Here is a 24,283-nt window from a genome sequence, read left to right as displayed (position 1 = left end):
CTAAGAGTGTATGATGCACGCACGCACGCACAAAACACCCTTCCCCCACCCCACCCCACACACACCGACTGAAAGCCAGAAAATCTGATTTGTTACTTTACACCAGAGTTCGAGGTAACTCGTTACAAGTAATTCGTTAGTATAATTAAGTTCCTTTTTTTTGGTAACTTGTAACTTAACTCGGTACTTTTGCGCCGTGATAACTTTCAGGGGAACTGGTTCCTTTTTCAGCTAACTTTGCCAAAGTAACTTAGATTAAGTTCCGAGTTACTTTTAACTCGCTTTTCACTCACTTCCACATATTTTCTTCCTTTCTCTCCGGTTCCTTCATGGCATTTTTTTTGCCATAAAACGTGATATTCAATCAATGACAGTATGTTATTCAGGAGGTAGGAACTGCTGCCATTGAAATGAAGCTGAACCATTGTGCGCCCACAGGCGGTAAGATGATGCAAAGCGTTCGAATATACCTCTACCAGATAAAGGTCATCATGACACCGGTAGACATGCTGAAACCGAAACAAAGCGGAAGGAGAAGGCTGGGTTGCACGAACGGGAACTTGTTCGTTGCGTCGCATTGAAAGAAAAGCGTGACCGAGGACCGGGTCCCTTTAAGGCACCATATCGTAATCCTCCCAAGACCGTGGCTGTCCCGCGCGACCTTGTTCACTTCTAGAGCGTACACTCTTAAAAATGAGGGAGTGGTGGTGGTGTCGAGGTAGCTTGCCGTTGTTGGCCGCACTCAAGTGGGCATCGTCACGACTATAGTGGGCGAGGGGAGTTGAGGACTTCAAAGTGATATAGAGGCAGGATGACCGATACTGATGGGACGAAAGCACACTGTATAGGTGAGAGGTGCACTAGAGTGGTCTTTCCGCTAGGCCCGTTTCTTGAAGAAAGCGCACGAGACCGCGAGTTTTTGAAAGTCGTTCCGCACAAGAACCTTCGGGGATGAGGACGTCCGTCAGTATAGAAGGCCTGGCGTCGGGAAGATGAGTTTCCCGCATAGTATGGTATGCACGGCATTTTGTCAGGATATGCGCGATAGTCTCCGGATGATTACAGCGCCCACAACTGGAGTCCTCCCTGGAGCCGATCTTGAACAGTTGCGAGTTCCTGAACGCAGATCCCGTGGGTAATTGACGGAGCATTGTCTGCATACCACGAGGAAGATCTTTCGTGGGAAGAGAGGGTCGGTGATTATGCATGATGTCCTGTACGCCAGGATGACGCACCTCAACTAGCTGTTTGACGACCATGTGCCTGTCACTGTCGGCCGGGACTGGCAAGGATGGGCTGCAGCCGTGGCGTGCTGAGGAAGCTAGCTGGTCCGCTCGTTCGTTGCCTCTGATGCCGACATGAGACGGGATCCATTGGAGCGTAAGCTCACCTCCGGTTAGCCTATGCTGGGCACAGGACCACCGTATATATCGGGCTAGGATGCTACCACACATCATCACGTAGTTGAGGGCACCTCTGGGGTCCGTAAGCAAAACGGCCTTAGTTATTCCGGTGACTTGAACCGCAGCAGCTGCGTGTAACAAGGCCAGGAGTTCGGCCGTCGTAGATGAGATTGGGTAACGAACTGATTTCCCTTGCCAGGCCTTGTTCATTGACGGGATGTAGTATGCGCTGGTAGCGCTCTCGGAACGGTGGTCAATGGAGCCATCGGTGAAAACCAGAGTAAGTGTGTGATAGTCGTCGCTTATCAGGTTCTCAGTCGCCATCCTGGTCACCAGGGGGCTGGACTCGCTCTTCTTCCGTAGACCCGGGACGTGAAGCGTTGTTGCGGGCACGAACTCTCGCCACGGCGGCGTAGGTGGACTAGCTGGGAGCCGAGGAAGAGCCCCCCACTTGGCTAGGGAGCTGGTGGCACTAGCCAGGCGTCCTAGGGATGTGTGTGTCCTTTGTTCGAGGTCGGTGAAGAGGGAATGCTTGTTGATAGATGTTGATGCATTATCCAGAAACTGGAGTCCTCTGAGCTCAGAGTGGACACTAACAGGCTTTTTCTTAGCTTCCAGGTACGTTTGGGTGACGCTGGGAGACCAAGCGCAGTTCTTGTTCCGGCACAATGAAGGCGTTCAAGGGCCTAACATTGTGTAGGCGCGAGGTCTAGGTATGGCGCCACGTAGACAATGCGTGACAAGATCAGGGCTTTGTGAAGGGTGAGCAATGACCGCGCAAAAAACAAAAAATGAGGGGGGGGGGTGATGGCAGGAAAGGTTCGCCGATGTTGGTCACACAGAAGTGGGCGTCGTCACGATTATAGCAAAAAAAAAAGAACGCAAAGCAAAACAAAACACAAAGGAAGGACGGACGGGTGGAGGATAGAGGAGGATGAAGGATGGGGATGCAGTGACGTGCGCGAGTTCATCGGGGAGAGCAGAGTACTGGATGGGTCGATGAGCAAGGCCTGTCTTCAGCAGGAAGAGAATGAGGTTTCTTGCTTTGGCGGAACGTTCGGCAGAAGAACCAGCGGAGTAGAGGATGTCCGCTAGCGCGCCCGAGGTGGAGCGAGGGTGATGGGTTTCGCGCGCAGAATGGTATGCTTGGCAGTCCCGCAGGATGTGTTCGATTGTTTCGGGTTGTTGACAGTGGCCACAGCAGGCGTCACCCCTAGAGACTATCTTGAACAGCTGGGAATTGGTGAACGCACACCCAGTGCGGAGCCTATGGAGCATGGTCTGGATGCTTCAAGGAAGATTTTTCGTGGGAAGAGGGGGGTGATTATGATGCATGATGTCCCGTATTCCAGGGTGGCGCAGTTCAACAAGGTGCTGAACAGACATCTGCCTGTCGGCGTCGTCCGGAGTTGGCGAAATATTGCTGCAGCCCAGGTGTGCCGAGGACGCCAGCTGGTCCGCCTTTTCGTTGCCGCCGACACCGGCGTGGGACGGGATCCATTGGAAGGCGATATCGCCTCCAGCTTGTTTATGCTGAGCGCACGATCTTCTGATGCTTCGCGCTAAGATGTTGTCACACATGGGGTTCATCACGTCCCATAGAGTGCTTCTCGGGTCTGTGAGTAGGACTCCTCTGGCAAACTCTCGCACCTGGACCGCAGCAGCTGCATGCAGGAGAGCCAGGAGCTCAGCAGTCGTGGAGGATATCGGGTAACGCGATGATCTCCCTTGCCGGGACACGTTCACTGACGGGATGTGGAAGGCACACGTGACACTTTTGGTACGATCGTCAATAGAGCCATCAGTGAATATCAGAGTATGTGAGCGGTAGACTTCAGTTATGAGGTTCTCAGCCGCCGTTCTAGCGACCAGTGGGCTACATTCCCTCTTTTTATGAATGCCCGGAACGTCGAGCGTTACACCTGCTACAAACTCCCGCTATGGCACCGAAGGTAACCCAGCAGGATGTTGAGGCGATCGTTCACTGTGGGCCAGGGCGCTAGTAGCGTATACGCTGGCCAAGCGGCCGAGAGACGTGTGTGACCTTTTGACGAGGGCAGAAAAAAGAGAGTGCTTGCTTCTGGACGTGGCCAAGTTGTCTACGTGGTGGAGGCCCCTAAACTCGGAGTGAATACTGACAGGCTTTTCCTTGGCTTCCAGGTAGGTCTGGGTAATTCCAGAAAAGCTGGGTATTCCAAGCGCCGTTCTTATCCCTGCCCGATGGAGCCGCCCCAGAGCCTGCCAATGTGAAGGTCCCAGATCCACGTACGGTGACACGAACAGGATACGCGAGAGAATGAGGGCTTTGTGTAGCGTGAGCAGCGAACTTGAACTGCAGCCGAATGATTTGCCACTGATCCATCGGAGTAAATTAAGAGTATTCTTGCCTTTACACACCGTTTGGTTTACTAGCCTAGACCAGCCTAAAGAGCTGCCAATGGTGACGCCAAGATAACGACAAACCTCACATCTTGGGATGGGAGTGCTGTTGATGGAAAGATTAGGGAAACCCTTGCCCACGTACTTTCGGCGGGGAATGCAAACCAAGCATTGAGACTTTTCTGGAGATACAACAAGCCCCCTTTCAATAAGTGCCGCACTGAGGCCGTTCAATGCAATTTCGGCGGTGTCACGAAGGTTCTCCTTGTTGTCTCCCACAACGCGGAGGCAGATATCGTCCGCGTATAGAAGGTAAGCTGAAGGGTACACTCTTAAAAATGAATTTCACCGCATAGCACGCTCTTAGCCAACCATAATCTGAAATGATATCGTTATCTGCCCCGGTTTGTTGAAAACGGGGGGCGTACGCCTTTTCTGTGACACTTATGTTGTTCATAATTGTCACAAAAAAGGCGTACGCCCCCCGTTTTCAACAAATCAGGGCAGATAACGATATCATTTGAGATGATGGTTGGCTAGGAGCGTGCTATGCGGTGAAGATCATTTTTAAGAGTGTATATGTCAAAAAATGAACTTCACCACATAGCACGCTTCTAGCCAATCTCCATCCCGAATGACAACGTTCCCGCCCCTGATTTGTTGAAAACGGGAGGCGGAGCCTATGCTGTGCTGTGCATAATAGGCTAGGCTCCAGGCTACGCACAGGATAGGCTCCGCCTCTCGTTTTCAACAAATCAGGGGCGGGAAAGTTGTCATTCGGGAGGATGGTTGGCTAGGAGTGTTCTATGGGGTGAAGTTCATTTCTAAGAGCGTAGTTAAATTCTACCAAATTTGTGGCGCTGTCGAACACTATGACGCAATTTGTTTACAAACAGGGGGAGGTCTCTTGTTGGACGTAAACGAAAACGACCTAAGCGGGTTGCACTCCTCTGCAGGCAACTCAAGGTCTAACTCAATTATACTCACGCGTGCTGCACCTGCGTAATGCTATTTTTTGCTAACTCGGAAGTAACTCTTTCTTTTTTTAAGTAACTCAGTAACTGCCAGTTACATCTCATGCTAAAGAACTTTAGTTATATTTTGCACATGGTAACTTAACTTGTAACGAGCTCTTTTTGACGCGTAACTTCTCAATCTTCGAATCTCAATACAGCTCAATCTAATGCTCAAACATCGTCCAGAAAGAAGAGATTGCGGATGGCTGATAGCCATGAGTGCAGTTTGAATGGGTACACGTGACGATAATGCATTATCAACTATCGCCGACTTGGACGCACATAGCGATCGAAACACCACTGATGGGTAGCATCCCACAGTGCGTTACCGAACTCACTATCATGGTTCCATCCTTCCCCCTCTTCACCATGTTCAAACATTATTCTGAAGTTATAAAACATTTGGCCAGTTTTGAGTTGGTGTGGGTGTTTGTGCTGTCTATCTCCGTTACCTCATTTCCAAGGCAGTGGTACCTGCACAGAGCGTTAACCTTTAGGTGTAAAAGTTTGGGGTGCATTAATTATGCGAGCAAATGTGGTGGCACAAAAGTGTACCCTCTTAAAAATGAACTTCACCGCATAGCACGCTCCTAGCCAACCAACATCTGGAATGATATCGTTACCTGCCTTGATTTGTTGAAGACGGGGGCGTACGCCTTTTTTGTGACAATTATGAACAGCATAAGTGTCACAAAAAAGGCGTACGCCTCCCGTTTTCAACAAAATCAGGGCAGATAACGATATCATCCGAGATTATCGTTAGCTTCACCCTTAAAAATGAACTTCACCGCATAGCACGCTCCTGGCCAACCATCATCGCGAATGATATCGTTATCTGCCCTGATTGGTTGAAAACGGGAGGCGTACGCCTTTTTTTGTGACACTTATGCTGTTCATAATTGTCACAGAAGAGGCGTGCGCCTCCCGTTTTCAACCAATCTGGGCAGATAACGATATCATTCCTGATGATGGTTGGCTAAGAGCATGCTATGAGGTGATGTTCATTTTTAAGAGTGTAAGAGCGTGCTATGCGGTGAAGTTTTGTCTTTAGAGTGTAGGAAAGGAAGACTGAAAGTGCCCACCTTCATTCAGGCGCACTGCCGTTTCAACGTCACTTCGGAAAGCCAAAGTCATGAGGTAATGCTGGTGACCGCAAAACTGTCGCGCCTCCTCGAATGTACGTGGGCGCTCCTCTATCACCACGGCGTCTGCGTTCATCAACAAAGAGAACACAAGTGAGCGATACAGAAAGGTAACACTGATGCAACATTGCACATGTCAAAACATTTTGCTAACCATTGTGTAAAGGCAAAAACACAGAGACAGCGGAATGACGTACAAACAAAAAGCTGTTGCTACCAACAAATATTTAAACATCTGGTGGCATTTGGATATGCGTGATCCATTGCATCATGCACGCATTGCAGTGCAACTCAAAAGTTTTTCACGGTTCACGGTTTATCGTTTACATACTGCGTTATTATCTCGCATTCCGAGGAAAAGTGATGTATATGAGGCATCGTTCTCGCAAATAAATTGATATTCTTGTGCACAAATGTTTACTATTCTGCAACAGGAGTTGTAGACAACCATATCTGAACCCAGGCAAAAAAAAAAAGAAAGAAAAGAGAAAAAGAAAAAATGAACTGTGAAGTCAAGTGGTACCACTTTGTTCCCAGTTGCCTGGTCATGGTCTGGACCAAAGTGGGACCAAACTGGTTGCAGCTGGAACCTCAAGTGGTACCAGTTCAAGCTGGGCTAGCGGCACCTGGAAAGTGAAGTGGTACCAGTCACAAGCTGGGCGGGTGGCAACTGGACATAAAGTGGTACCAGTTCAAGCTGGACTGGTGGCAACTGGACATGGTTATGTTGGTGGAAGACGGGTGGCTCCCAGCCACGAGCAACAAACACGCAGCTGCCGTGCGCTCACTGGAGACTAATGTGAGCCAACCAGGCCTGACATGTTTATTGCGGGTGAGTATAGAGGGCGGTAGTGGTTGTACATAACACGCCCCTTTTCGGCTGTAACTAAGGATTAATCTAAAGGGTACATAAGACTGATCAGTCCTGGCACCTGGCGGGTGGACGGATGATACTTTCTGAACGTGTCACATTTACTGGTGCATGTGGAGGTTGGTGCTACACAAATGGTGGAAGTGTGCGAGTGTGGACATCTCCATACTTGTGCTGCGCTCTCTGTCTGCGTTTGAGAAATTTCTCGTGAGCATCAGTGGGAAACAGAGGTTTCAGGTCTTGTGACAAGGTCGGGATGAATCTTCTGAGTTTCCTGCCCATCGGCAATTCAGCAGGTGAATGTGCTCCAATAGTTGGGGTGGCACGGTAGTTGAGTAGGACCACAGACAGGTCCTTGCCATCGCCTGTATGACTTGACCAACATGCTTTTAATTGTCTGTATTGTTCGTTCCACCTGATCATTGGACCTGAGGCACAGCGGTGATGCTGGTTTGTGAACAATGCCCCATTCTTGCAAAAATGCTTACCAGACTTCCTCCTTCCTCAGACTCTCTCAGAGACTTCCTCAAACTTCCTCAAAAAAGACTTCCTCAGACTCAAATGGCGGTGCATGGTCAGGCACAAGCACATTGGGGATTCCAAAACGAGCAAAAATGTCTTTTCGAACCAGTATGATAGATGCCGCTGTTGTTGTTTCCATATGTTTCCCCAAGCAGCACAATGCACTGAAAGTCGAGTGCAATAGGGGTGGACGGTATGTGTCTTATCAATGTTCTTTAGTCTCACCAGTCTGTTCAAAGCATTCCACCTACACGTCCACCCCCATTGCACTCGACTTTCGGTACATTGTGCTGCTTGGGTCACTTCCACATACTTTGAAAAGTAATCAACAACAAGGATGTAAGTGCCATGTGGAAAAGTCAACAGCCAATTTTCCCCATGATCGGGTTGGGAGGTTTTAGTCAAGCAATGGCTGCTGGGGGTCAGCTCTTGGGTTGGATTGACAAATGTTACAGCTGGAAATAAGAGCTGCGACGTCCTTCTTGAGTGTATAGACCAGTAAACACTGCGGGTTGCTAACCCTTTACACGCCACGATGCCACGATGTGCCTGCTGAAATTTCTGAAGAACATCAGCTTGGTGAGTCGCTGGAATGACTAGTTGTCCATAGCAAATGTCACGTACAGTTCACTCCTTATGTGAAAGTATGGTCTTGCCACAGGATGAACATCTAGAAAGACGATCTGGCCATCCTTGTTGAACGTGCTTGGTTAGTAGCTGCAGAAGTGGATCCTGACTTGTTGCTTCTTGTATCTGCTTCAGCTTGGTTGGTGATGCTTGAACAATACTTGACACTGCAAGTCCTGGATCAGTGTCCGCTGTTTCCACCTTGGATGTTGGGTTTGGTGCCCTTGATAGTGCATCAGCCACAGTCGGTTGCTTTCCTGGCACATATACAAGTCTAATGCTGTAGCATTGAAGTCGAAGCAATAGTGTTTGCAACCATTGAAATGAAGCTGAACGTCCAGCTTCATTTCGGAAATGAGGCAATGGCCTGATTTCTCTGAAGTGGCTTACACCACATTGACGTTGCCGAGGTTTGATTTGACAGCTCCCTTCATCGTATCGTTCCCACAGCGCAGAGTGCTGCCGATCTGGTAAAGCTCCCGAAAATACGCTTCTTTGAATCCGAGATGTTGTCGTCGTCATTCGTCTGTTGTAATATAATATAGTAACGCTATCGGATTTCATACGCTTTTGACAATGCGCCAAAGAGTGCCGTCATTTTTTGTTTCTAGAAAGGGGAAAAGTTACTGAACTACAGATCTACATGGCAAAATATGGCAGTGTGTACATGAGAAAAAAAAAGTATGGAGAGGAGCCTGTTAAAACATCATCAGAGCAGGATTTCGTCAACCTAATGAAATCTAGCAGAAGATCCTTTTAGGTATAGTGTAATGTATTGTTGTGACAGCTGCCTATGCTCCAAATGTGGCGTTGTAGCGAACATTGAGCACGTCCTAATAGAATGTAAGCTCTACGAAACGGAGAGGCGGCAACTCTGTGCTCAGCTGAGTGGTGCTAGCTGACAGACGTTCAACCTGGCTGCAATTCTTGGCCCATGTAACAGCCATGTGCAACACCGTCGATGTTCTTGGAGTTCCTCTTGGCTACCGGCTTGCTCCAGACGCTGTAAGGTCCTCCCCTGCATCTCAAGGACCATTGGCGCTTCTTTCATGTGCTTCTTCATTTTGTGTGACGTAACAATGCGCAACCAGAGGACGGGAGTTCAAGAGTTGTACTTGCACATAACTTCATTTTCATATTTCACATCTCATGTTTCTCATGTAATGGGGTGGTGTACTGCTCTCAAGCGGTGAACCACCCCAGGCCACAGTATCGATTTATTTGTTGTTGTTGTTGTTGGCGAGTTGGTTTTATGATGCGTCATAATTATGTAACAAATGAAACTTTTCGTCATACAGTCTGTGGTTTCCATTCCTGTATTTCTTTCATCCTCTTGAATGCTGGAAGTCTGCGCGGACAAAACAGGTCAGCATAGACATATTTCTGTGGTCACTGAATTTCTCTTTCGACGTACTGGCTCTTACAGAAACTTATGTTGCACAAAATGAAACTCCTGTACATATTCCTGGTTACTCCGCTGTTGCTATATAGGGAGAGCAATCAGAGGCGGAGAGTTTTCATTTTTTCCGGAGGGGGCAAGGGAGCACCGCGAAGTGAGTACTCTGGCGGGGGGGATATGCTTATTAAGAAAAAAAAAAGAAAAGAAAGGTAAGCCAGATGGATGTCGGCTTGTTATTCCAAAAAAAAAGTGAAAGGGGGAAGTCAAAAGAGGCAAAGACAATAAAAAAACAAAACAAAAAGAAGGAATGTAAAGGAAAAGAAAAGTGAAGAACACAAAACTAAAGCTGAAGAATCACACACTCTGGCGGGATCCTATGATGTACTATGCAGAACCGGTATAGAAATAAGAGGAAGGAAGAACAGAAAAAACAAAACAAAAGAAAAAACAGAGAGAACGTAAACAGTGAACATGTGCACAACTGAAGGCATTACGCCTTTGAAAACTGAGTGCAAAAAGAACAAAATGTATTGAATCCTCGGTGTTTGATCCGAAATGCGCGTAACATAATGAATATGGTCAATGAAATGGAGCAGCGGGAGTTGAACCCGCTCCCAACGAATATGAAGATTCCGAGGATCCTACCGTTACACCTCACTGGCAGCTGCTGGTACCTTTTCGACTGCTGATCTGATTGATTTGGGCGAAATTCAGGCTATGTGTTGTGTCATCCTCTGTGTTTCTTCGCCTCACCTTCTACTGTGATAATGAGTACGATGGGCGGATACATATTTTACAAATTGCAAAATTCATTTTTGGTTTGTGCCTCTTCGCTCTTTTGACCCGGGCGCGCCGAGCCCCAAAGGTTGGTGTCAGCCTCTTAGCGGGACTTCCCGGGGGAGGCGGCGCCCCCCATAGTTCATGTTCCGGGGGGGCAAGGGGCCCCGCGCCCCCGCAGTCGGCGCCTATGAGAGCAATTAAGCGTGGAGGAGGCGGAGCACTTTATTTGAAACATCAATATTTAGTAGAAAATGACCTATCAGTGGATACTGACGGGTGTTGAAAGTATAGTAGCACTAAGTTGTGGTCTAGTGATTGCTGCGATATCTAGGACCCCTTCCGGGAACCAGACCTCGGCAAAAAACTCCTGAGTGCGATAAATCACGATATGCACAACCACCGAAGCGAAAAGTCCGACGTGATTGCAATCATTTTGGCAAGGCACTTGCGATTATCTTAAGCAAGGCTGATGTAACATAGAGGAGGAGGGAAGTTATTACGGTTGCGCTCAGCTCTCATCTTATCTCGCCGGTCTGAGCAGTGCGATCACGTGGCGCGCGAAGGCGGTACGACAAAGTAACCGCAATGCAACCGGACTACGAAATCGCGCGCTTCATGTAATAATTTCGTGAGTGTGTGCCATCACAAGCTGCGGTGCTTTGAAGGCCGGTGCTCTGCTTGAAGTTGAAACAGCTCGCGCGCGTTCACATTCAGAAAAGGTGCCGCGCGGATATGTTTGGTTTTTGTGGCATGATCGATTCTTTTGTGTTGTATCTCGTACAAGGTATATATAAACTGGTAGCAAAAACTAGCGAGAATACCAAGTCAGACCCATCGACAATGCGATCATCATGAGAAGGGAGCGATCCTGAGTGTTGGTAGTAGAGGTACGATCGCAAACAAGAAAACTTTAGAACATGGGCATGACATGCGTGTGTACTAATAGGTTATTCATAATATAGAAAAAACTGTCTGCTGCCCCACTCGTGCATATATACGAAATCATCTACCACCCGAACGTTTCCGTATCCTGCTCCCCTGCGCATGTGTCACAGTGGGCTTGTTTATCCGTGCGTCTCTGTGTCCGTACGTTGTAATAAAGGCTGCGTTCCAATACCCCGGTTAGTCGACTGCCTAGCGGTCTAACCGGAAATGCCGCCATGTTAAGGTTTGTTCCAATTCCCGCCTAGACTGCTATCCAGGCGTCTCTTTCGCCTACAGTCTGCATCGATGCACACTAGCTATGCGTCTGAGTGCTCGTCGCTGACAGCAGCCGTGAAAATTAATATGCTTGTCGACGACATCGATACTCTTATGTCTGGTGCGTTTACGGCGTTCAACAATAAGTAAAAAAAAGAGATATTTTATGTAACTTATTTATTGAAAATACAAGAAAATACAAGAATCGCGCATTTATTGGAATACTACGCCGTAACAGCAATGAGCCGTGACGGCATTTTCGCTGATCACTGTGTTCTGCAATATAACGATACGCAGGAAGAATGCATCGACAATTGAGTTGAATTATTTAATTTGAGCGTTTATAAATGAAGTATGCGGCGTTTAAACCAAATGCGGAATTACAGTTCCTACGGGCCATGACAGATGGCGATAGCGGAGGACTGTCCGCAAGTTTGTCCCAAATATCCGCCGATAAGGCATCTACGTTAGGTGTCTACCTAGCTCTCCACTCAGACAGCTTCTCCTGCGCTGAGTATTGGAACGCAGCCCTAGAGTTCGTACACCTTTGGGGCTAAACAGGAAGCGGCGTTCATATCTCGGAGCTGTAGAAGAGATTAAGACGAATTGAACAGATGAATACAATGTATCTCCTGTTGCTATGGGAGTTACGAGTTACGTTGTTGCATGGGACTATGGGAGTTACGCTACCTCTTTTAGATATACCTTGTCTCGTATCTGTTGTAATGCGGGGACCGTTGGTTCTTCGTTAGATCCACATTGTTTGTAGCTTCACGTTTTTATAACAGCTTCCACCGAGCCTTTAAGAAGATCACAATTTGTCCTGTATCCACAACACAGTAGTTTGCGTTTACACAAACTCCGCTGCATGTCACTTGTGGAATGCAAATCACTATTAAACGTTTGAAGCACAATATTTCCGGAGCCGGTGGCGAAGCCGCGGCCCAATATCTCTGCAGTGTGCTACAAGAAACGTTGTTCTACGGCACTCGTTTTAGCGGTTACCGGCCTCAGCGGCTCAGTCGGTATAGCGTGTTCATCTTCTGACCTCGAGATCCCGGGTTCGAACCCAGCCGAGGACGCCAGCAACTTGGTAGGCAAGGTACAAGTTGCTTAGAAACGCCGTCTTCGGCGAGGAACGTTAAATACGGGGTGCCGTGTGATGAGCTTTCATCGCACGTTAAAGAACCCACAGGTGGGCAAAAGCAATCCAACACACACAAAAGCAATCCGCTCATGATCTCAGTTGTCTCGCGACGTAAACCCCTTGTTATTATTATCATTTATTTTTTTTTGTCGCTCCTGTACCTAGGACTGGAAGCCCGCTTTTATTGCAACTCCTATATGTCAGAATTTATAAGTAACAGACAGTTGCTATTCATGATAACATACCCTCTCTCCCCCCCCAAAATGAAACGGTTGTTTTCTCTCACAGACCGCTCGGGTGTCATATCAGCGGTGATACGACGTCAGCCGCTCGCGCTTTGGGGTGGCAGGTGTGTCGTTATTGGCTGTCGTACGAGTGCACTAGTAATCCCCCCTGATCACGCTTTATAATATTGCGAACACGTGACGGCAATCACCGGGGTCACTTGAAAAAGTGTTTTTCTCGTAGACTCTCAGAAATGAGCATCACCGCATAGCACGCTCCCAGCCAACCATAATCTCGAATGACATCGTTATCTGCCCTGATTTGTTGAAAACGGGAGCTGCTCGCACCAGTGCGACCTACGTTTCCGGTTTTTTTCTCTTTCTATTTCTACTTCTATTATGCGTGTGGTAGGCATCGCTTATCATATTCTCAGCCGCCATTCTGGCCACCAGGGGGCTGGACTCACTCTTCTTCCGTAAACCGGGGATGTGAAGCGTTGCTGCGGGAGCGAACTCACGCCATGGCGGCGTAGGTGGACTAGCTGGGAGCCGAAGAAGAGCCCCACTGTTGGCTAGAGAGCTGGTTGCAGGGTTGCGCTTGCTTGTTAGGTTCGCTGATAGCGAATCATTAGAGAGTTTTAGGAAACCGTTGATAACGTGGCTTGCGGCAAATTGCATCAACCGGAACCAATCAGAACAAGAGTCTAGGTCACACAGGTCTGCGATTGGCTCCGATCGGCACGATAATCTTACCAACGGTGTGCTAAAACTGCATATTCCCGCGGAACATCCTTCAGGATGGAACAAAGGTACACGTAAGACGCCGTACGCTGCCGTAAACGCTGTAATGTGAATCAGCACGGAGTGTGGTGCTTTCCGAGCGGGCGATACAACCAACCGGGAAGGGGGCTGCCCCACTATACAGGGTGTTTCTTCTTAGTTGCAACACAGTTTCATAGAAAGGGGAGTTGCCTTAGGACGCTTCTACTTTTGTCATTGGATTAGTTGACGGAGCTGCTACTAGGATGCCGTGTTTATTCTCAATTAGGGGACTAATTAACAGAGACGTTTTAATCAACTTTTTCCATTATTGATTTTAGGAAGCACATTGCAATTGCAATATTAAAGAGACCATGAAATGATTTGCGCGAATCCTGAGCACTCTGACAGTACGGTTCTCATGATCATCCCTCACTATCACACAGACATCGAATTTTAACCGTATTCTGTGCTCCTGGGGCTCAGTTACCACGCAAAAATAGTGGGGCGTGACCGCCGGACGCATCCCTTCCAAGCGGTCTTACGTCGTCGCCATCCTCTCAGCCAACTGTGGTCGACCGGGAGGACACACCCTGAGGGACCACCTGAGTGGATGATTTCGGTTTGGGCAAACAACGACGGCGTACATCTGCCGTCGAATTCAGTAGAAATATGGCGGAACGCAAATTGTCAGCGATGCAGAACGAGATTATTTGACACACACACACAGAGTCTATGAATCGTTCCGTGCGCAGCAGCTTATACAGCAGCTACAGCCTGTTTTTATGTGCTCCCATAGGACTTTCGTAGCCGTGCCAGAACATAAGCACAACTCAGTGAGCATAAAGTTGGCATCTCACACGCTGTGCGTTTCGCGCACCGTATTAAGGGCAACCTCCAGGGAGCGAATGTACAGCGAAAAAGCTGCGAACTTCGCTCAGCGTCGGACGCCCTGCGCGAGGCGTCAAAAATGTGAGCGTCCGCCGCCGATCTATGGAGCCGATCTGCCCATGCCAGATATTTTCGCCCAGCGTCCGCGATTCCGGAAGCGTCAACTGCAGATGAACCAATCAAAGTGCTCTTCCGCTAAGGATCTACGCCAGATCGCCTGCACGTGGTCGTCTGCTCTCGTGAATCATCGTCATCGTCCTCTTCTTGCAACTGGATGCTGTCGTCTGCTCGCTGTTTCGCCAACTGCATCGTTAGAACGTGAGGCATATGTTTTCCTTTCGCAGTAGTGAATATGCCTTTCGGGACGTTACTGGGCGTATCTTTTCAGACAGTTTTTGGATTTAGTTGCAAAATTTGTGACATTAAATGCACTTTTTCGAGCAACTGATTTCACTAAGCTTTCACCCTGGCAACAGTGCCATCACAGCAAGATTTCCTGACGCCGTCCGCTGGGTTTTCGCTCCATGGAGCTGGTGCCGGCGAACAACTGGCGGCGGAACGCGCGTGGCAGTCTGCCGCGCGAACTTCGTTGCAAAAATTCGCTCCATGGAGGTTGCCCTTTAGTAGTTTCCCCCGAAATCGATCTCTGGGGCGAGCTACCAGGGGCACGTTTATGGATACATGTCTATGGGTATATGCATTGGTAGCCAACCTGTATTGAAGATTCTCATGGCGATTTCGGGTGATGCATTTGGGGCACTTTTTTCTGCCCCGAACCCGAGTGGTAAATTCGGGTGGTGCGGTGAGAGCAAGAGCCGTGTGTTCGGATGATGCACTACGGAGCAGCTCTTTCGCCCCAAGAGCATCTTTTTCGCTCTTGCTGCGAGAGGCCGAGCCAAAACCGCCCTCAATTATCTGCTTCTCCTCTCGAGGTAGAGCATGCGCATGTATGCGCCTTGCGAGTGTCGTCTGCTACGTATTGCCTCTTGCGGCTGGCTGCCTGTCACATGGCCTGTCATGTGTTTCTTTGTTGTGTTCACCATTGACGGCATGGATGTTTACGAAAGTATTAGCGATGGAAGTTCAATTGACACCGACAATGCGAAGAGCGAAGATAATGCGAACAAAGAGGATGATGTGACCTGCTTCCCGCAAGCTATGCTTGTGATCAGGCGAAAATGCGTGACGACGTCAACTACGCTGAGGGAAGTTAACGAACACGACGAACGCACAATGCGTAGCGAGCGCAGCGACCTTCGTAGAAGAGCGGTAGAGCGTCCGACAAATTCGGATGATGACTGCCCCAGAGCGACTCCCGTGCCCGTGTAGAGCGTGCACTGGACCTGGCGCTCTCGCTCGGATTGCCAGGTGCATCACCCGAAATCGCCATAAGAAATTTCACTTTCACAATGCTGTTACTGCAGTAAACGAATCTTTGTTTTAATGCGTTTCATGCCACAGAATGTCTTTCACAGCAATCGTTCAACACTTCAGACGAGACGAGCTATACTTGCACCTGGAAACTAAAGAAACAACAACAGAGAAGATCTCGCGCGAGCACTCGCGACGTTTGGCGCAGATGGGCTGTACATACCGGCGCTTTCTGTATTGACGGAAGAGCACGTGGTCGGCTCGCAACAGAAGAGCGTTTGTGGGTGGCACACAAAAAATGCGCCTTCCCGCTTGGCGCGCTGCGAGCGACTGCGTAAAGGCGCGTGCAAATCGCCGCCATCTTGTCCACGATCGACACCACGCGCTCCCCATGGTGGGTGGTGGTGGTGAAAGGGTTCATCGTTGTTGGCCTCAGAGAGGTGGGCAACGTCACAACTGACGGCCTGGGGGAAGTACCAATGTTTAGTACAGAGGAAAACAAACTGGAAATGATCGTAGGCCTGTCAAATATCCTTTCATGGGCCATTCACATGATCTTCACACCACTCCAGCCCGATCTTCACATGATGCGCTCGAACCACTCACCAAGCACGAAAGTAATCGCAGCGCGCGCCGCAGACCTAATTATTTAAGCTCTGCGCACCTCAGGTGGTCGGAAAAAGAGCGATGGTGACGTCGATGTCTCCGCCCTCACTTAGCGTCACAGAAAAACGTAATGTTTCACGATCTTTGTTTTGCTTTTCTTTTTTGCTTGCGAAGACCTTTGCGCATAACCACTTCATATCAGCGCTTTTCGTACCGGGGAAGGGCAAGAGCTGTGTCCGGCAGGATGAAATTACTGATACGACACGCGACTACGAACACATGAAGGAACGAAAGGAAGGAAATAGAAAAACACAATCGAGAAACATACCGCGATAAGGGTTTGCGAACATTGCGTATGACGTTTTTCTGTGACGTCAAGTGAAGGTGGAGATATCGACGTCACAGTCACTCTTTTGGCGATGACTTTCTGTTTCTGCGGGCGGCCGAGGTGGTTGGTTGGTATCTGAGTTTGTGTTGGAGCAGGTGCATGGCTGCCCGTTCAGACGCCTGCAGATCCAATTCATATGGGTGAAAGGAGACGTGGTTCACGTGATGCTAGTGTTAGTAGCGGCTCGCTATGCCGCTGTCGTTTAGAAAAGCACATAGTGCTTTAAAGTGGGACTCCGCAGCAAAATCACTACAAAGATTGTGGCATAGCAGTAACCCTTGGGGTGTCAGGAACATACATACGAAATATCGCGTTCCCAAAGTGCGCAGATGTTATTCGAATGAATGATTACGAAGTGTGCGCTTAGCCTCTGTGAAGCAAGAGGGCGCTGAAAGCAACACTGCTGACGTCATCCGGCATGGAAGAATGCAAGCTTCGTAGCAGACGACAATACTGCGTGACGTCACAGCATCTTCCTCCGAGCGAACCGCTGTTTTGCATTTTGGTTTCGGTTTCATATTGTCATCATTTACGAATTAATTACTCACAAAATGAATGCGAATGTTGTATTCGGCATCAAGGGAGCGGTTTGTGTTCAGTATGACGCTCGAAAGAAGTGACAGGGCGCTGACAAGTTGCATGATGAGAGGGCGGAACCCGAGACAGGGAGGGAAGAAGGACGACACAACAAGGAATTCTCGAACACAGCAAAAATTTTAATTTTCCAAAGCTCTATATATTCAAAAACCTCCGGAGAGGAGGAAGAGGAAGGAGGTTTTTGACCTCTTGCACAACCTTGTGGTGAATGCTCCCAGCTTGTGTGGGGTAGTGGCCGTGAACATGGTTCCAAGTCGTGCTCGGTGGATTGCCGTCTTGATGGGTCGGCTGGTGTCATAGGGGATGAAGGCTGTATAGCGTTAGGGTCGATGAAGGAGAGGTAGTCCTCTGGTCGAAGGGACTGTTTCCATGCTCTGCGGGCCCGCCTTGTGGTGTTTTTCCTGAGGAAAGCGTTTGTATCTGATTTCGCGAAGGGGACTGCCGAGAGCCTGGTTTTGGTGAGGGCGTCTTTGGCTGTTTGGTCTGCTACTTCGTTCCCGGGAATCCACAGTGTGATGGTACCCACTGCACTCGTATGATGTGGCATTTGGCTGTAGCAGAGGTGTTTGCCTTCGAGATTTTGTATGCGAGAATGTCAATTGGGTCCTGTTTTTGAAGGGTCTCGAGGGCAGCCTTCGAGTCAGAGCAGATGACTCAGTTGTACGCTGGGGAATTTTGTATGTGCCAGAAGGCCTTCAGTAGGGCGTGGAGGTATGCTGTTGTGGACGATGTGGCATGGCTCAGCCTATAGCCTTTGGCTGTATTACCGACGACAAAAGCGCTCAACGATCTGCCGTTACCACAGGAGCCATCGGTGTGGATCTGTGTGGAACCTGGGTAGTGTTCTTCCAAGTCGGTTAAGGAGAGTGTCCCAAGAGCCTCGGTTGGGGTGTCTGCTTTCTTTTGAATCCGGCCTTTTGGGGAGTGTCTTCTCCACATACTTTAGGGCTTTATGCCATGATGTCTTGTGTCTCTTCTTGAGCTTTTCCACAAGAGCGTGAGTGGTGTGCTTGGTAAGGGGTCTGATAAGGTGTCTTTCCGTCTCCTGTTTTCGCAGCGCTTGGATCGGGGGTTCTCTGGCCTCCATTAAGACCTGTTCGGGCTGTTTTGGGGACTCCAAGGACCACCCGTAGGCTCAGGCTGAAGGCGCGTTGCAGATTTGCTTCCTGTGTTGCAGATAGGTTGTGCAGGTGAGGTATACTGTGGGCAATGGTTTGCTTGACCAGACCACAGTGAACAGTTTGGAGTTCCTTTTCGTGGCCCCAGCGATGACCTGCTATCATTCTCATGATGTTGACATAATTGTTTGTCCTGCCAACGAGGCGTTTGATATGTTGCTTCTAGTTGAGGTCTCTCGTGATCGTGATTCCGAGGAACTTGTGTCTGGTTACCGCTTGACCTCTCTTCCTGCAATGCAGAGTTTGAAGTCCCTGAGGCTTTTCCATGTGAACGGCAGGTAAACCGTCTTATCCACGGACAGGTCCAGGGCACTTTCTTCGAGGAAGAGAGCGACAGTAAGAAGACACCCTCTGTAGACACCTGGAGGGACTGCTTTGCTGTTGGGCCCAGGTTGGCCAGGTACTTCCGAGATCCAGTTCTTGCAGTGTAAATTCAATGTCTAGTTCCTCCGCGCTACTGCTTGCACTCGGCTGTACCTCTACTAGGGCATTTCACAGCGACTGGTGGTAGAGAGGACTGGATAGGGGGCAGTTGATGGCTGGTTCAGTTTGGTCAAGAGCTCGGCAGCCATGTCGGTCTCCGGCGCATTTCTTTTCATTGCGATGGTGCGGAAAGCTGCTGCTTGCGTTGCGTGGTTCTTGAGGCTCGTGACTATGGTCCAGAGCTTGCTGCAGCTGGTCGATGGCAAAAGCGCACTGCACATTTCCTGCCATGAGTGCTTGGCAAGCTTTTGCAGGTGCCGTTTGGTCTTCTTCTTGATGATTTTTGCCTCGAGCCAGTGCTGGTACTCTCCAGCTGGCGTCGGTACTGTCGTTCAGCTTCTCGCTGTACCATCCGGAGCTGTTCGTACTTGATGTCGGCCTTTCTGTAACTAGCAGCTATTGTGACTTCCTTTGTCGTAGAGTTGAGGTTATCTGTCAGGGTCTGTGCGAAAGTATTTGGGCACGTTGGACCATGGCCGAAGGACGCTGTGTTCAGGTGGCGGCCGAGGTGAAATACTTCGGTCCATAGCGCGCGCTACGGTTACTGTAGTGCTTCATCAGTGGTTCGAGCGGTTCATGTGGTGATCAAGCTTTAATACTGCAAATGCTCCCTGAAGTCAACAATTAAAAAGTTGATTATAATATATCTCTTAATTAGTCCATTAACTGAGCAAAAAATTGGTTTCTTAGTAGCAGCCCCGTCCAGTAATCCAATGACATAAGTAAAACCCTCCTCGTTTTATGAAAATTTGTTGGAGTATCGACTATCGATAGTAAAAGAACATTACAGTCGATAGTCAAGTGTCGTAAAATTATTGATACTACTGTCCATACTCAACGATCCGTAGTTTCCACACTATCGATAATACCATCGAAAGTCGGCTATCGGTAGTTTTACATAAATACCCCAGACTAGGTGTCAGTTGCAGCACTGTTTTCACTTATTATCGCCTTTACACCTCTAGTCGTGAATTAACGACCTAAGAACGGCACGTCTAAAGCGCGGACCCCATAACAAGCGACACGCGACGCGCTGCAGAATTTGTCGCTGTCGCGTCTGGTCATGGCGCGACTTCCTGGTCCATTTGAGCAGCGACATTTCGTCACCGAGAAATGATGTTTTTGGAGAAGCAGTGCTTATTTTATTCGAGCTAAGTTGTAAATTGCCATAAATATACCAAAAATAGTATTTCATTCGTCAAAACGAGGAGAAATTGTAATGAAGTTGCTATGTAATATTCGCCGTAACGCAGTGGCGCTGCGGTTGAAACGCCCCGCCCACTTCTTCGTCTGCTAGTTTTGTTGGTTGCCCTCTCCACCCTCTCCCTTGCCCACGCGTTCAGTTCTTGTTTCACGCCGCCAAATCTAGCTGGTTTTGTCAAACAACAGGCAACGAACTCAGCGACATGCTACAAATATCTACTGGGAGTAGATGCAGAAATATTGAGCCGCGACAAAGCTTTTTTGACGCTCGTGTGGCGGCAGTGACGTCGATTTTGTCGCTTCTCGCGTGTATCTGCCGCGTGGCGCTTGTTATGGGATTCGGGCTTAAGCCCCACCGTAAGGATCTTGTTCCTATTGGTTGCAATACCTATAGCCGCTTCGTTATACATCTCGGCAAGTAGTGCTAAAAAAAAAGAAAAAAAAAGAAAAGAACTCGTGCCGGGAAACAAGTCTTTAAATACAAGTAGTGCAATGTAGTTTTTTCGGCGCAGCAGCCTGTTGACGGACTACATCGTTGTTAGGTTGAACACGGGTCTTGAACATGCTAGCAATACGTTGGTTAAGCTCGTGCGCTATGACCAGTGGACATGCTTGTTTCTTAATAGAGCTTCGTGTAGTATATGGAGGTCAAAGGCGTGCTAACTACACAACTATATGTAAGTTCCCGGGATGTCAGCCGCCCTAGCTGCTGTCCCCTTTGTACACTGCGGAAATCACGTCTGACAAAATGTTTCACGAAATTCGCTCCAAGAAGGCCCTTTAGAAGTGCCACACAAGAGAAAACTTTCTTTTGCGTGGGACGGCGGAAGACGGCTTCTTTAAAGGAACAATGAAATTATACTTAGTATTGATCGAAACCGAGGAGGAGGAGGAGGAGTGTCGTTGGGAGGAACCCGAGAGGTCTGCCTGCCTGATTAGGCGGCATGTTTCTCGGGAAGGGAAAGGTGGTGGAGAGGAAAGGGTGAAGTGGAAGACCGAGCGGAATCCGCTCGGGGGGAGGATAGCTGCGTCCATGGGCCGACTTCAGGGGAACTGTGCCGGCATACGCCTATTACACATCTGAGGGAAACCCAGGAAAAACCCCAGACGGCACAGCCGGCCCGCGGATTTGAACCGCGGACCTCCCAGTCTCCAAGCGCACGCGTTACCGCTGCGCCACCGGAGCTGGTTTGATCGAAACCCAGCTTCATTCATCGCGCATTGCAGGGGTTTTGCTAGCAACCTCAAACGTCCCCTTATAATGTCCTCTCCCCCCCCCCCCCCCCTTAAAAAAAGGTTTTCCAGCGCCCCCAAAATACCTGACAAAAAGGCCAAAATACCTCTAAAAGAGACCAAAAAATACCCAAGAGAAAACAGTAGACACCTTTCACACTTCCTCGCGAAATTTTAACCCCCCCTCCCCCAGATGAGAATCTAAGGCAAATCCCACTCTATCATGAGTCACTATGCACAGTGTCTTTCATTGCACTCTTCTCTTGTCCGAAAAAAAAAAAAAAGCAGTGAGGAGTAGTCATGACGTAATCGGGTCCATGCGACGTAGGATCACCATAGCAACCGGCGATGTCTCATTTCCCACTGGAAATTCGTCCGCCGCGGACACAGCGTGGCACTAGTTGTGGCGGACTCTTGGCGTCACGGCGTGACATGGTGACGTGAACATCGCTCGGGGTGTGTCCACACTCGTCACTCAGGATTATCTTTTTTGCGCAAGGGCACACGTTAGCTGCCGCGCAATAGACGACCTGTGCCTCTACGTCATTCACTACGTAACGCCGCCGCGCAAAGGATGCTAGTTGGCACTCTCAGCTTTATCAGCCAATCAGCCGACGCGTTTTTGCCGCTGCTTACTCACCACAGCACACTATAAACTCGAACCAGGTCTTGTCGTGACGTCAGATGTTTGTAAACAGAGAGAGAGAGAGGGATACATGATGACAACAGGGGTCGTCTATACTGTGGCCAAAAAATGAAAGTCTTTTAATCCGTTAGCATTAGGAGTGTCAAAATGTAAAAAGTGTATGCGTCTATACGTATGAGATGGCGAAGCCTAAATCACAACAGCGGTGTAGGTGGACACGCGTAAGGGGGTATAAGAGGGTAAATGTAAATGGAGGCAAATAATTTGAAGTTGAAGTAGTCGAAAGGGAGTAAGAGGTAATAGTAATTGAAGCTAATGAGAGGTAATGAAAGGCAATTAAAGCAATAAAGTTGAGTATAAAGCTAATGAATGTAAAGTATATGTAATTAAGAGACAGATTAAATGAAATTAAAGATTACTGAAAGTAACTGAAGGTTGCCGGAGGTAATTAAATTAAATTAAACGTAATTAACGTCAATTAAAGGGGAATTGAGAGAAATTAAAGAAGTAAACGTAATTAAAGTGAACCAAAAGAAATTCGAGGTTACCTCATGTAACCTACTGTTATCTTCAGTAATGAAAGGGTAATTGAAAGTAATTGGGGCTAACTAAAGGTTCATTAAATGGACTTACAAAGAGTAATCGAAAGTGTCGAACCGGAAGTCAAGTATAGACAGGAAGTGGAAAACCAGAAGTCAGGTTAGACCGGAAGTGGACAACGGGAATTTGGGTTCGGACCGGAAGTGCACAACCGTCAAGTCAAGTATGAACCGGAAGAGGCGCTTAAAAGCTGGTTCACACATACGGCAACAGCGGACGGCGACCGTGGACGGCACGGCAAATCGCGCCGTTTCCTCGCCGTTGTGATGCGTCCTCCGCGGCACGGCAAAAGAAAGTTGAGACATGTTCAACTTATGCCGTGCAGTGGTGGTGGTGATAGGGCTTGCCGTTGTCGGCCTCACGTATGTGGGCAACGTCACGACTCACGCCCTGGGGGAATGTGCGTCCTGGGCCGACTTCTAAGGGAACTGTGCCGAAATATGTCTGAAAGCGTGCTTATGCCGTGCCGTGACCGCGCCCACTCACCATCGACCAATGTGTGTTTGCGCATGAAAAGTGCCGGCGCGTGCCGTGCATAGCCATGGAAGAGAAGGAAGGGAACAAGATATGATAATAAAGGAGGAGGAGGAGGAGTGTCGTTGGGAGGAACCGAGAGGTCTGCCTGCCTGATTAGGCGGCATGTTTCTCGGGAAGGGAAGGGTGGTTGAGAGGAGAAGAGGAAAGGGTGAAGTGGAAGACCGAGCGGAATCCGCTCGGGGGGAGTATAGCTGCGTCCATGGGCCGACTTCAGGGGAACTGTGCCGGCATACGCCTATTACACATCTGAGGGAAACCCAGGAAAAACCCCAGACGGCACAGCCGGCCCGCGGATTCGAACCGCGGACCTCCCAGTCTCCAAGCGCACGCGTTACCGCTGCGCCACCGGAGCTGGTTGATAATAAACAACCGGTATTGTTCGGGAATTTAGGCGACCACGGCGGGAAAAGAGAGAGTGTCAACAACGGCGACAAGCGACCGCGGCACGTTGCCTTGCCGTTATCGGTCGCCGTCCCTGCCGCTGACGTGTGTGTGGATCCTAACACATTTCTCTCGTATTTACAGCTAAATCTCCACTCAATTTTTTGGGAGCCTTCATGGCTTCTTCGAGAGTACTTGTTGCAAGAACAAATGGAAAACGTTAGTGAAACGTTGTGTGTTGTTCGTTTTATTTGTGCGTTTATCTCTTCCTTGTCCGCATTACCAGCTCCAGAAGCAACCAGTATTCAAGTGGAAGCCTAATCGCTTACCGTCTTCTTGGGCCCTCGACATGAACCTTGTAGAGCAACAAAAGGCTGCGATCCCGGCGATGGCACACCAGTAGGATAGTAATCTCGGCATGCTGCTGAAAAGAAAGAGAATAGAACAGGAAATTTAATTTCTGCAGGCAACGTTTCGTTGTCATTGTAATCCTGCTTATTTTTTATTTGCTTTGCACGAACATTTCACGAACATTTGCACCGTGGTCGTGTCCAACTTAGAGCTCTGCACAGGCCGAGTTTTCCGTGGCCGAACCGAACCCGTGCCCATTCGAAAAAGACCATGCCCCGTCCCAGGGCTTCCTCTTTTTACGCGGCCCGGACCGGTGGTCCACTGAGGAGATAGCAGTCCGGCCCGTTGA

The 24,283-nt window shown here is 48.9% G+C and overlaps 1 protein-coding gene across 1 annotated transcript in view; it reads right to left on the bottom strand.

Annotated features, from left to right (window-relative positions):
* The window catches only part of LOC135375155 (uncharacterized), a 101,625-nt gene that overhangs the window by 66,319 nt on the left and 11,023 nt on the right, over positions 1 to 24,283 (bottom strand). The window contains exons 2-3 of the mRNA XM_064607882.1: positions 23,913 to 24,007; positions 5,881 to 6,006 (exon numbers count right to left, since the gene is read on the bottom strand). Coding sequence (XP_064463952.1) covers positions 5,881 to 6,006; positions 23,913 to 24,007 — 221 coding nt within the window. The remainder of the gene's footprint in view (positions 1 to 5,880; positions 6,007 to 23,912; positions 24,008 to 24,283) is intronic.

The sequence above is a fragment of the Ornithodoros turicata genome, unplaced genomic scaffold (assembly GCF_037126465.1).
Source record: "Ornithodoros turicata isolate Travis unplaced genomic scaffold, ASM3712646v1 ctg00000829.1, whole genome shotgun sequence".
Classification (NCBI taxonomy): Eukaryota; Metazoa; Arthropoda; class Arachnida; order Ixodida; family Argasidae; genus Ornithodoros; species Ornithodoros turicata.
This window is presented reverse-complemented; position numbering and strand designations above follow the sequence as displayed.